This window comes from Myotis myotis, unplaced genomic scaffold (genome assembly GCF_014108235.1).
Source record: "Myotis myotis isolate mMyoMyo1 unplaced genomic scaffold, mMyoMyo1.p scaffold_m19_p_15, whole genome shotgun sequence".
In the NCBI taxonomy this organism is placed as follows: Eukaryota; Metazoa; Chordata; class Mammalia; order Chiroptera; family Vespertilionidae; genus Myotis; species Myotis myotis.
This window is the reverse complement of record NW_023416319.1, coordinates 44,792,783-44,807,228: the sequence shown is the minus strand read 5'-3', so window position 1 is coordinate 44,807,228 and position 14,446 is coordinate 44,792,783. Positions and strand designations below refer to the sequence as shown.

The 14,446-nt window shown below is 39.8% G+C and overlaps 1 protein-coding gene across 6 annotated transcripts in view; it reads right to left on the bottom strand.

The window, feature by feature from the left end:
• KAT6B (lysine acetyltransferase 6B) overlaps positions 1–14,446 on the bottom strand; it is a 180,828-nt gene that overhangs the window by 38,351 nt on the left and 128,031 nt on the right. For 4 of the 6 annotated variants that reach the window (XM_036337181.1, XM_036337180.1, XM_036337183.1 and 1 more), the window contains 5 exons: positions 12,641–13,572; positions 11,548–11,669; positions 8,721–8,836; positions 6,439–6,580; positions 3,115–3,276 (listed from right to left, as the gene is read on the bottom strand). In XM_036337181.1, the coding sequence (XP_036193074.1) occupies positions 3,115–3,276; positions 6,439–6,580; positions 8,721–8,836; positions 11,548–11,669; positions 12,641–13,572 (1,474 nt within the window). The remainder of the gene's footprint in view (positions 1–3,114; positions 3,277–6,438; positions 6,581–8,720; positions 8,837–11,547; positions 11,670–12,640; positions 13,573–14,446) is intronic. The other 2 variants (XM_036337182.1, XM_036337184.1) reach the window with 2 other exon arrangements.

The window sequence follows — 14,446 nt, the reverse complement described above, 5'->3', positions numbered from 1 at the left end:
GGTTTGCACAAATACATTTCTCCTTTGAATAACAAGTCAAAGAAGTTAGAGAAAGAATTAATCTGCATTTCAAACCAGAAATATAAAACAAAAGCGATAGCAGCACTAAGAAACCCCAAAACCTCCAAACAAAATGAGGGCAAAATATCACCAAAGGCCTGAAACCGAGAGCAAGATTGGGAAAGTATGTTTATAGCTAAGGAGGGCTTTGCAGTTTTCACGGGATGTGGCCTCAGTGCGGCAGTATTTTACGCAGAGTACATACACCGAAGCCGCCAAGACCTACACAGAGAAGATCTGGAAAAGGCTTTTGAGGTTGTGAATGCTCTGGCCAAATATAAGCCACAAATAAGACTGACCACAAATGGTACTAACCACATCAAAGAATTGCTTCAGAACACCCAGATCTTTAATGAACCTGTTTGAAAGATCACAGGAAATGGTTGTGGAAAAACCCCTACAGGGCAGAATTAAAGTTTTCTTTGTGAAAAAGATGTGCTTCCAACTTTTGCACATTTGTAGCTGTCTGTGGAGTCTAAGAAAGGAGGAGGAAGAAATAATATGTGTCAGTTTTCCTAAGAAGCAGAATTGTCCATCTCTGAATGTGAACATCAATGGCAAAGATTCAAATAATTAGTCTATTTTGCAAAGTTAGACAAATGGGTCATTCTATCTAAAAAAAGATGTACACTGGATTAAAAGAATTTACCCTTGATGTCATTCTTCTCTTTATGCTGGATTCCTTCCTATTCCTAGCAGACTTCTTGAAGTCCAACTCAAGAATAATCCCCACACCCCAATACATGTTAGTACACCTAAATCCTAATCTTTAGATAAAATAACTGCACCTCTGTTCTCTCCTGTTTAGAGCCATCTGTTAGGTGCTTGGATAGTCAGTCACATGCATGTAATAATTTACCCTGCACTTCTCTAGGTCATCTTGGCCATTCTGTGGCTATAACCTCTGGAATTTGGTTTAAGTATAACTCCAAAGGGCCATAGTCCTTCACATTCCAGTGACACATTAGAATATGGTTTGATTTGTAGCTAGTCTTTTAAGGTTCAGAGAGAGGGAGGGGGGGAGAGAGAGAGAAACATCAATGATGAGAATCATTGATCGGCTGCCTCTTGTATGCCCCCTACTGGGGATCAAGCCTGCAATCAGGGCATGTGCCCTGACCGGGAATCCAACCGTGACCTCCTGGTACATGGGTCGATGCTCAACCATTGAGCCACACTGGCCGGGCAACATGGTTATTGTTAGATGAATTTTTGTTTCACTACACTGCTGGAAATACCAGTATTCTGAAGATGATAAGAAATGACAGTAGTTGCTGCTATACTATAACAGAAACTGTGACAAAATGCGAAAAGTTTAGTTTGTTCTGAGTAAAACCCTGGAGGAAGAGGCAGAGACTCAAACAATAAGAGTCACCCCCAACCGTAGATCCAGAGGCCTGTCTGTGACAAGGCAGGACAGGGGCAACAGGCAACATTAAGCATCTACGTTTAAACAAATATACTGAAAGAACACCATGTTCTATAGCAGTGGTTCGGAGCCTTCCTAATGCTGCGACCGTTTAATACAGTTCCTCATGTTGTGGTGACCCCAACCATAAAATTATTTTCGTTGCTACTTCATAACTGTAATTTTGCTATTGTTATGAATCATAATGTAAATATCTGATATGCAGGATGTATTTTCATTGTTACAAATGGAACACAGTGATTAATCACAAAAACAATATGTAATTATATATGTGTTTTCCGATGGTCTTAGGCGACCCCTGTGAAAGGGTCATTCGACCCCCAAAGGGGTCGCGCCCCACAGGTTGAGAGCCGCGATTCACAGGTTGAGAACCGCTGTTCTATAGGAAGGACAATCATCACCACTCTTCTTTTTAACTTTTCAGAGAAAAAGATCTTTACTTACCTATAGAAAAGATAGGATGTTTTAGAAATTATATAAATAGATTTCCTATTTAAAGTTCTGTATTGATTCTGTCATCTTTTGAATCTGTAATGCACAAATGAACTTCCTTCTTTTTCATTTTAGAGCTTTACCAAATATGTGGATGAAGACATCAAGGCAGTTTCCCATGAGTGCTGTCATTTACTAGCATTTTTGTTTATAGTCTTTATACTGATTCTTAAATTTAGAAAATCTACAGTTTGTAAAGGACCTTTATATATATTCTATCTTCCATGAAAATAACATTTCTATAAAGGATTCCACTTATATAAGAGCAGAGTCATTAAAATTCACTTATCACCTAATATGAAAAAATATATCATAAAGAAAAACAAAAACACAGGGTCTTGATCATTTATAGCTTCTGGCTGGAAGTCTCATATTACCATCCTGGCACATTAAACTATTTCAGAGGTGCCTAAGAATAGTTCAGGTCAGTGCCTGGTAAATATCTCCAAACTCAGTTTTCCTTTATTGTATATGAATTGTTTCTCAGAAGTCTTTGGGAAGAAGAATGTGAGAAACCCATTCTGAATGAGTGAAAAAGACAAATGACATCCACTCAATAGAGCAAGGCTTCCCTATGTTAACAACTGGAGATACTCGGGCCTTTTAAAGGTGACACTGTTTTAGATCTTAAAACAATAGTACAGAGAACAAGAGATGAAAGAGTGCCACCAGTCATTGCATCAGCGTGACTATCCAAATGCCAATGTTCCCATTCACAGAGATACTGATAACCACAGACGGAATGCAATGAAAAGAGATGAGAATTATCTCTTAAATGCTACATTAATTACACTGAAATCTTCATGTTGACACCACTTAGAGGGAAAAAGAAAATAAGCGTAACATTCAGAAAATTAAAGATGTGAGGTGGTCTACAGCTGCAATTATGATGTTACGTGGATGCTGATAATCAGGACAGCAAGCAGGGCTGAGGTCCTTTACACACGTCCTAGGCATGATGGTGATTGTTTTTGTTGTGTTTTTAAATGAGCTATGAACAAGAACCTGAGCTTTTCAGAAACATGTGTCACTTATTCAAATGATAGTGATAAAAAAGCCCTGTTCAAAGAACTGGGCTCTACCAAAAACATTCTGAAAAAGAAAATGAAGGTCATACTGGCTCTTGTTTTTACCTTAGAGAAGTATCCAACCAGATGACAGCCCTTTTCATCATTTTTTGTAAGGACATAAAAAAGGAATGGCTCGACATCATAATACAACGTTTTGTGGTCCAGGAAGAGCTTGGCTAACAAGCAAAGGTTTTGGCAATAAATTTTGCTCATATTCCCATCAACCTAGCAAAGAGAAACAGACAACATTATTTATCATAAAAATACCACTCAATATAAAATTGTTTCTTTTATATGGTGTTTGGAAAAGTACATAGTTTTATTTCCAAAACCCAAATTGAGAGATTAAAACACTCCATTAAACAAGTATAAAGTTAAACAGAATATAAGTGTCACTTGGCAAATCAGAATTCCACCTTTTCTCTTAAATTATGGTATAAGATAGCTTAAATTTCTCTTCAAGCTACCCGAAGAAAGGCCAAACCACTAACAAAGGAGTAATTTTTATTTGCATTTTATTACGAGTAAAAAATGATCAGGCATGTCCTCTCTGTTTGAAGCATGTAAACCTGAACTAAAGAAATGTAAACAGATCAAAATACTGTTCAAGTAAGTTAAACTTTATGTTGTTTACAAAAGGGCTTCACATAAAAATAAAATAAATGAACTGTATTACTCTGATTCTTCAGAAGTGAGGATTAGCAAAAGAGGCTCCCATTTTGGTTTTATCCCAAGCATCATTTTAAGTATAATTGGAAAAGATAAAATTTCTATGTTGGGAATACTTACAGAGAAAGTGAGATGAATTTCAACCTACAATAAGTACAATGATTACAGTCTATTTCCCTTCAAAATAAAAGAATCAAGCTGTGATACTGATGGCTATAGACAGGAGGCTAAGCACAGATGCCAATTTCTTTGATCAAATGTAGTTACTTGTTGAAAACAGAAATCACAGCAGATTCAAGAAAAATTTCCCCAGCACTTCTCTTAGGGGAAATGGATATTTGCTAACCAGAGCTCTTTAACAATGAACTTCACTGTTCTTGAGTCTCCTGTGGACCATACAGGTTCTCATATTGCACAAATTATTTTTAGACTTCATATAACTATTTCCCTTGGATGAAACCTAGGTCCCACACATAGCAACATAATCAAATATGGGCAACGGGTACAGAGGCTACAATTCTCTCTTTAATTAAAGTAAGTTTTTATGTATTTGGGAATGTAGTCCTGTTGGAAATGGTAGTACATTACAAAAAGGACAGACAAAGGTGCATCTGTGAACCAGAAAAACAGAGATGACAATGCCGAAGCCAAATCTTACCAGATGTGAAAGGTCTGATGTGGCATGTTCTCAAGAGTGATAGAGAAGACAGGAAAGTAGTCATCTGTGATTATTCTTTATTTATTTTCAAGATACTTAGGAAACTGCTCAGAGAAATTTCCGACGTGCTATACTCTATGTATTAACTCAGATTCTAGAATAGGGACCTTGGTCCTTATCCAATGCAATTTTTTCAATTATTTTTATGAATAAACTTTACAAATCTGCTTCTGACTTTCCCTCTCTCATCTCTGTGCAGTCCCAAAGCATCTGCCCTGAAACAGCAGACCACTCTTACCAGCCTAGCAACTGGAAACACTGACTCTCTTATCCTTAAGGAAGCCCCTGGATTTACGAAAGCTTCAGCCCCACAGGCGGATTCATGCTGATTTATTTAACAATTACTTAAAAGCCAACAATGTGTTCTGCCCTTCTGGAAACAGTGAGACAGTGATTTCACTTTATTTTAGTTAAAAGAAAGGAACAAGGCACCAAGGAAGGAGCCAAAAGGAAAGTTGAACTTGTGACATTAGTTAAGCCTCAAGTGAGGACAGCTTTGCTGTCTCAATCTGGCAGGGGCTGGCTGGGTCGCATCCCAAGACTAACAGCAGGAAGGACAAGAACTTGCATTCAGCTTTCCCTCTGGGTGTGATTTTGCCCCCAGAGGACATGGGCTATACCTGCAGACATTTTTGGTTGTTACATCAGGAGGGATGGTGGTATTACTGGCATTTAGTTGGTAGAGGCCAGGGATGCTGCTAAACATCCTACAATGCACAGGACAGCCTCTTGCAACAAAGAATATCCAGCTTGAAATGTGAATAGTGCCCAGGTAGAGAAACCCTGTGCCTACTCTTAGTAATAACTAACATCCAGTCTTCTCAGCAACACAACCCTTCTTCCGTCAAGCTTGCCAAAAGAGCCTGATATACCCAGGGAGAGGGGCTTTAAAAATTGCTAAGACACAGCTGGAATTACCGGTGTTCTTTGCTCAGCCTTGGGAAAAAGTAGTGGGCCCCGCTAGTCTGAGAGGGGAAGACTGACCCATGCCAGAAACCTATGTATGACCCTCCCTGTGTCAAATACAATGCAAGACATTATAGACCAGAGCTAAAGAGAAATGTGGGGCAGAACAATACATTCCAGTCTGAACAATTCAGAAAAAAGAATCCAAAGTAAAACTGTATTTCAGAGAGAAAATATCACATCTACTGAGTACCCAGGACCAAAAAATAATGAACCAAAATGGGTAACAGAGAAGAAAATAAGGCAGGGCAATCGAAGTGCTCAACTGGAATAGGGAGAATAAAGGACAGAAAGAAACCCTGTGAAAAGGCAACAACATGAAAAAAAAGCATGGTTTCCTCAAGGTACAGCTGCCTCAGCTAAGCTGGATCCCTGAAACTGACAGTAGAACATGAATAAACAATGAAATGATATAGAGGCAAAGGCCTTTTGCTACTAAATCAATTCTGAAAACACAAAATATCTTCAAGAACCCACAATGACAGACAGAGCCACAAGGGGTTCCTGTGAATTGCAGAGTTCTCCAGGGGTGGTCATCCTCCCAGATGGGGGGGAGTCCCAACATCTGCTGGGGGCTCACCAAAAGGATTATCAACTCTGCCAAGAAATGGATGGAAACACAGGTGGTTGTGTATTGAGGAGATATGTACAGCTGCTCAATTCCCTGGAAGAGTGAGCACCTGCCAGACATTGGCTGGAGCTGCTGAACAAAGCTCATTTCTGCTGCCAAAGAAAGGAGAATTTACAAAGAGCTGAGGAGATCATAAATTCACTGGTGAGCATATCTGGTGCAGACAGGGACTTGGGGCAAGAAAAAAAGTTAATATGATGAAGTAGGAATTCATTATCAATCTAAATGGTTACTTAATATGGTTAGATAAACATTCCAAAACATGGAGATATTTTAAAGAGCAGTCTGAATTTCAATGCCAAAATTGAGTAGACTTTACAATGTCTACAAACAATTCAATACATAGTCAACAATTGAAAATGCTAAGTTTCAAAAGCTGAGTTTTTTATTTACACATGCTTACCTCAAATACTGAAAGGTCTTTCCTTCGGTAAATTTCATTTGCTGGAGGATGAAACCATCCACATTTCTTTGAGTGTCTCAACAAAATGTTTTTACTTTTCATATATTTAAGACAGAATTCACACAGGTAAAGCTTTGGTAATCTGTTAAAATTTTAAAATCAGAGAATCAGATTGATTATACTGTTTAGGGGGAAAGAATAAATATTGTTCAATGATCTCTAAATCATATCAAGGTTGTTGCATTTCAAAAAAGTAGTTTCAAGAAAAAGCAAAACAACAAGCCAGTAGGAAAGAGAACTGACAAACCTTACATTACTTTTCCACATAATATCTGTTGCCTTATCTATGAATAAATCATTTCTTTTCTTAGAAATGCCCTAAAGAAAGAAAGGTTTTCAGAACTGGAACCACTATTCTAAAAATCAACAATAAGGACAGCATCCTGTCATGTAACCACGTATATTTTTCAAATTTCATTTAATGTCATAGTTTCAATAGTATATGTGGTCAGTGGTGTAATTATAATGATCTTTTACTCAGAAAAAAGTGAATTCATTATTTTAAAAAATAATCTGCATACTTATAAGGCTGAAGAGCCCTAGAATATAATTGTTTCCTCTTGTAGTTAGGGGTGAGATGACTTTAAAGTTACTATCATAGTTATATATGGTCTAAAGCACTAAGTGTAAGAAAGTCAAAAGATCTGGTTTGTTTCTACCAATTCCACTGACTCTTTTGAGTAACACTAGACAAATAGCTTTCTCTTCCCTGCTGACTTTTCCTCCACCTTATTTTATTGTACTCTGTCACACTTAAATGGGCGTTGCTAGCATTTACGTAACAAATGTTCACAAGCACTTTCAAGGTCTTTGGGGTATAAGAATTGGGGAGGTGAGGGTGGAGCAGGGCTGGGTGGAAGGGGCAAAGTGGGGGGGGGGGCAGTGGGGGACATCTATAATACTGTCAACAATAAAAAATAAATTGCCCAGCCAGCGAGGCTCAGTGGTTGAGCGTCAACCTAAGAACCAAGAGGTCACAGTTCGGGGCACATGCCTGGGTTGTGGGCTCGATCCCCAGTGAGGGGCATTCAGGAGGCAGCTAGTCAATTATTCTCTCTCATCATTGATGTTTCTGTCTCTCTCTCTCTCTCCCTTCCTCCCTGAAATCAATAATAATAATTTAAAAAAACCCCACAAAAAACCAACTTCATTCATTCATTAAAAATAAAAATAAAAAAAAGGGGAGAAATATTTTGAGTAGAGCTAGGTACAGACTCAGATAATAGTAATTTCAAATCTTGAACTGATATGCAAATTTTATTCAAAGCTCTCTGAACACATGACTTGTGATTACCCATACAAATTAAAGCTCATTGGTGTTTTTAAAAAGTTGTTTAAGAACACAGAGCCAAGTGATATAACCTGGGAAGAGAAACCAAGACTCCCGATAGTTTGCTACTGAACTTCTAGAACCCTCCCCATCCTCTCCAGTTAGATGACTGGCCAGACACTCACATGGTAGAGAAAAGGACAATGTTTACTGTAGACAAAAAGCAAGTGTGTGATTAATTAGACACGCAGGCTAAAAAAGTTGAGAAGATACTAATAAAGCATACCCTGAGGTACCTGAAGGAAGATATCTGCTCACAAGGTACCCGTTTTAAAATATATTAGTTCAAGACAATCTCAGTTAATCTTAGTTCAAGACAAATGAAACCTCTAGTACTATTATTTTCTCTTCACTTTTAACAAGTTAGTCACAGATGGCTTTAAATATTCCCCAAATATTTATGGGGAAAGGTCTTTAAGGCTACTCTCTCTGACCTACATTCCCCCATTTTTCCTTCTTTTGCTACATTTCAGTAAAAAACTTGAAAATAAATTGCTAGCAATCAGAGATGAGACTAACGAATTAGTTTCCTAAACTAACTAGGAAAAAGGCAACGTAGAAGAAACTACCAAATACTTTATAATGGCTATTTTTTTCCTGACTTGGTTTCATATACAAATAACATTTACCCAATTAACCAAAGAGAAAAAGCATGATCTAGAAGCTAAAAGGCAAAATTTATGATGCCCGTGTAACTAAGGAGCGTTAGGAGCTTAAATAGGACATTAAGTACTATAAAAAGATACCGGCAAAGTAATCGTTTTGGAAGCACTTAAAATCTACCATCAAAATTTATGTCCTGAAAATAATATATTCCTGCTTTAGAATCAAGATTTTTCCTTCCTCACATATGTGACATTAAAGTTATATACCTGCAGGCTTATTCCATTACCTTGCATATTCCTGTGGGTAAGGTGAGGAGTACCAGGTTTGTATTTCATATTTCCCAAATTCTATTACAGAAGGGTACCGGCCACAGTCTTCCACTCCACTCTCACACTCTATTTTCTGTCAGAGAGAAAGAAAAGAAATAAAACGTAAGTATTAGAAAGAGATTTCTGCACTTACATCTTGGTTCTTTCACTGGTGGATATGAAAACCTATCAAACCAGAACCCTAATCTTAATTGTGAATTTTCATGTTGTTGAAAAAACAGTATAGGCCTTGAAATAATAATCAACTTTGTATAAGGTTTATATATAAACAAACTAATACTCTAAAAAACAGTATCACCAAGATAGGATGAGCATGATATAAATACAAATGTCTATTGAACTGAATTCAATGATCTGTTGCAATGTATTTAAACTGAAGAAATTAAAAGATGATGCTATTATACAGACTCTTTCAGTCCCCTTTCTTCCATAAAGTAACATTTATCTCAATTATAATTAAACTAGAGGCCGAGTGCACAAAAATTTGTGCACTTGGGGGGGAGGGTAGGGGGGGAGTCCCTCAGCCCGGCCTGTGCCCTCTCGCAGTCTAGGACCCCTCAAGGGATGACCACCTGCTGGCTTAAGACCGCTCCCTGGGGGATAGGGCCTAAGATGGCAATCAGACATCCCTCTGGCAGCCCGGAAGCCCTCGGGGGATGTCCACTTGCCAGCAGGGAGCAGACCTAAGCTGCAGTTGGACATCCTTAGCGCTGCTGAGGAGGCAGGAGAGGCTCCCACCACCACCGCTGTACTGGCAGCCATCAGCCTGGGTTGTGGCTGAGCAGAGCTCCTCCATGTGAGAGCGCCCTGACCACCAGAGGGCAGCTCCTGCATTGAGCATCTGCCCCCTGGTGGTCAGTGTGTGTCATAGTGACCAGTCATTCCAAGTCCTTCTGCTATTAGGGTCAGTTTGCATATTACCCTTTTACTATATAGGATAGAGGCCTGGTGCACGGGTGGGGGACGGCTGGTTTGCCCTGAAGGGTGTCCCGGATCAGCGTGGGGGTCCCCACTGGGGTGCCTGGCCAGCCTGGATGAGGGGATGATGGCTGTTTGCAGCTGGTCACACCCCCTTCAGGGTGGGGGTCCCCACTGGGGTGCCTGGCCAGTCTGGGTGAGGGGCTGAGGCCATTTTCAGGCTGGCAAGTGACTGAAGCTCCCAGCCTCTCCTTTTTTTCATTTTTTTTTTTTTTATTCTGGGATTTATTTACTTTCTATGACTGTCACTGGAACTGAGAGTCAGCTTTAGCCCTGAGGCCGGCTCCAGCTTGAGGCCTCGGCTGCTGAAAGCAGGTATCTGGGCTTTGTTTAGCTTCTATAATTGAAACACTGCTGCCATCACTGCCGCTCTAAGCTCCGAGGCCGGCTGGCTGAAAGCAGCTATCTGGAGCTTGCTTAGCTATAATCACAACATTGTTTCTTAGACTGCAGCTCAGAGGCTGGCAGCGGCAGGCGGGGAACGTTGGCTTCCTCCATCACTGGAGCAAGCAAGCCTCCTGTTCGCTTCAGCTGCCTGGCTGCCGGCCGCCATCTTGGTTGGCAGTTAATTTGCATATCGCCCTGATTAGCCAATGGGAAGCATTCAGGGGTATGGTCAATTTGCATGTTGTTTTATTCGATAGGATAATCATTTATGAAGTCTCCTCCTACTCCCCTTACTCCTGTGCAGTAGGATACACAAGGTTAAGAACACTGTCTGCCTGATTCACTGTGGTATTCTCAGCGTCTAGCACGGTGCCTGACACAGACAAGAAATGTTCTTTAAAGAAAAAGCCAGTGTTAGCATGTTGGAAAGAAAGGGCTTTAGACTTAACAGTATCTTTCAGACAATGCCTGCTTTCATTCTGTTTATCTATGAATGCCAGAAATAGGCTAAAGAAATTATAATATTTAAGGACTTCAAATTTCAAAGATTGGGGGAAATTTTGACATTTATCTTAGCCAAAGGAAAAACAACACAAAGCATACTGCTGGGGCAGAATGACAAATGGAAATATCCAACAGCCCCTAAAGTAGAAACCATCAAAGTATTTAGCCCAAGTGACTGCTACTGAAAATAAAGTTTAAGAGCCTATAGATAGCCTCCTCCCCCTCAAAAAGGAAGTGAGCTGGGTTAGGGAGCTTATCCGTGAGTGTTGTGCCAACTGAATGTGGTCTACTGACATAAAAAAGTCACAATCCATAATAAATTTGTCTTTGAGAAGTCCAATAGCTTTACCTTTCAATGTTTTGGTGACAATAAGCTAAGTAGAGTTAACATTTTAAGTGGAATAATATAAAAAAATTCCTGGACAATAAAAAGAAAAGGGACTATAACTGATCATACAACATAATATTGCCTTTATCAATGCCAAAGAGTTAAGGTTGTGAGACATTTTTCATATGGCTGGCCATCTGTGTTGGCAGCAGCATTGGTAAACTTAAAAGCAACGTTCTTCCTTTTTGTTAATGATTTAAAATTGCTATCTTCTATATTTGAGAAGGAAAAAAAATTAGAATTCTATTCCTTTAAAACTAGGTGTTTTTCAAAATCAGACTCAACCACTGCTACTCTGGTCTATTTTGTGAGACCACCTGAGCATTGCCAACTTTTAAGAGTGGCGATACCTCTACAACATCATTGCCTTTGAATGGACGGGCAACAAAAATAATCTGGTCATAGTTAAAGAACCACAGAGGATTTTGAGGGGGAGTTTCTGTAAAATCAAAGCAGTCACTTCATAATAGTCATAACTTAAGAAGTCACATGTTACCCTTGTTGTAATAATGGTAGCGGAGCCTTACCTCCCATGAGAGTTCCTGGGCCTGCTTAAACACATCCAAGTCCTCTTCGGTGACAGTATCTTTGTTCCCAATCACATTTATATCTGTACTTTCTTGTTTGATGCTTATTTTGATTTCAGTATCTGTCATTTAAAACCAGCAGAAAGTGTCTTCACTGACTTGAATCACTAGTGACCACCGTATATTACCAAAATGGTACCAAATTAGCATAGTGGGCAAATCGGGATTTTCTGTAAAGCTTTATAAACTTTTACAGCTAAGCACTGCTCAAAGATCCAGCAGTACCCTTCCCCTGCTGTACCCCAATTTTTATTTGAATAATCACTGTCATCTTCTTATAGCTTCAGTACATAAATGAGGGAAAGTAAGAGCAACACAAAACAAAATCAGATTTTTCAACCAAGATTAGAAGTCTAGTTATAGAATTCCCATTACCACTTTTGAGATAGTAAAATCTACCACTATGTCCAAATGACACATTTTTTTGTTTTTGTTTTTATAAAGGGTAGCACATGTAACGGGCCAAGTTGTTAAATGAAATTCTGAAATCAGTTTTCTCCCTAAGGTGAATACACACACAGACACACTCACACCCAAAAGCACACCTCACAGAACCACAGGTCAGTTTGTTGAGAAGGAAGCAGGATGAACTTGGTCATGAGAAAGCAATGGAGCAGAGGGGAGTGGGGAGCTGAAAACCCCGCTGGCGGCGCCGACAGCGTGCGACCGAACAGCACTGTGGCTGAAGAGGCCGCGCGGGAAAGGACATGGCAGAAGCGTGACAGTGGCTACTCATGCGGGACTACAAAGCCATAAGCAACGCTATGAAGGCATCTGGGGGGTCCTAGTGTCACTACGCATGGAAATACATAATAAAAGGTAGGAGAGTATTAGTTGGAAACACAACATTTTGGAAGTTTAGTCAGCATTAGAAAAAGGTCAAAGTTTCACTGTTTCTGTATGAAAGTGAAGTGAGAACAAGAGAAATAGCTAAGACCTATGTGACAAATAGGAGTTGACTGATTGGTTTTTGGGGGGTTGGGGAGAAAGGGACGGGACGCAGGTTTGGTTGGAGCTTTGACCTTTTGCTTACCATCATCCTGATCAGGTTTAATCCTTCCGTCTGTCAAGCTCCCCTTCCCTGGTGAGGGGGTCCCCATCTGAGGGGTCACTTTATATTTTAATCTGCCTAGCATCCTGTGCTTTTTAAGGAAAGTTGTTCGCTTGAAGTGAGCAATTGCTTTAAAAATACGTCCTCTAGCCATCCCCCAGCTAGAGGAGGAGGAGTGAGCCATAAACCTACTTCTAATATCTCTTTTTCCAAAGAAATGGGCTTTAGACTTTGCTGTGGAAGAGAATTCAGTTTTACGACGCATACGCTGGGGTGGTGCATAACTTGGGTGTCCCTTCTTTCGAGACTGTCCCTGAGTGGTATAGATATGAGAGAGTCCATCAAAGAGTGCCTTCAGCTGGCTGTTACTAGTGAGACTGCTCAGGGAGGGCACACTGGACTGGCTGGAGGAACTCTGGGGAGAGGTAGAAGAAGTGGACGTGCTGGACTTTTGTGAACTGGGGCTCTGACCAGAGATGGGGGCTCGGGGTGGAAGTGAAGAAGGTGGAGGTTTTAGCTTTTGTGTGGTACCTGTAGCCAACACATGAGAAGTGCATGACTGTTTCTGAGAGACCTTTTTCCTTGGACGATAGTGCTTTGAAAAGTCTATTATTTCACCTCGTGATCTGCGACCATCAGGTGATGGTGTAAAAAACTTAGTAAGGCCATCAATGAGCCCTTTGGTTTTCTTGTTAACTTTAAGTGTAGAGGCAGAAATGTAGGTGGAGGTGGTGGTGATTTTGGTGGTGGCACCAGGCCGAGTGGGGTCTGTAACAGCCAATCTGCTGCTTGAGTCCTTCCCAGATGCAGCATGACCAGATGAAGGTGTGGTACAGACTTTAGTCTTTTGACCCCTACCAGGTGACCCCCTTCCTGTGAATGCATTCATGGATCCTTCATCACTGGTTACAGACCTAGGCAAAAATTTAGAGAATAGTATCAGCATTTGATAATAGAATTATAAAGGTATCCAAAACAAATTTATAGCAACCAGTTGCATTCAATGTGCTTAAACTTCAGAAGCTGAATTGCAACCCTAAGGACTGTTTTTATGTGTGTGCCTCCACCTAGATGTTTCTCTGTTGAAAGTTAGCAGCAACTACACCTGTGTGTCACGATTCTCCCAGGGCCCATCCAACAGGTGCTGGAAGAAGCCATGTGCACCCAAGGGCAATCAATATAAGTAAGAAAATTTTTGAAGAGACTGAGAAAACCCAATGCTTTCATTATAATTAAATTAAAATGTTACCCTTGTGTTGTCACCGAGTAATTATGATTTCCTGATATGTCTTTTCTAAAATATTAAAGGAAATAAGTCATATTATCTAGAAGCAAAAGAATAAGCTTATCTAATTTCTAGTTAGAAGCAATTTTAACTCAAATGGAAAATTTATATAAATAGAATTTGGGTTATGTCTATAAATTAGTAGGTTTTTATGTGTGGTGTTCTTGTTTGTTTTTAAAGAAAATACTAAAAGATACCCTTTTCCTCTCAGCAGTTTATGCTTAGGATGACAAGATAACCAATAATACTCTCTAAGTAAAGGAGACAATTAATTACAGCATAAAATATTGCTGAAAAAATGACAACAATAGCAAAAAACCGAAGGAATGATTAAAGAAAAGCTACGGCAGGTCAGACATGACATGGAAAGTCTGGTGAAGCAGCAGCACATTTACCATGGTCGTTATCAGACACTTGGCATCAGAATCTCTGTACACGGGTTCTGACTGCTATTGCGGTTCATTTGGTGGTTTCGCCTATACAGCTGTGTGGTCAACAGAGAC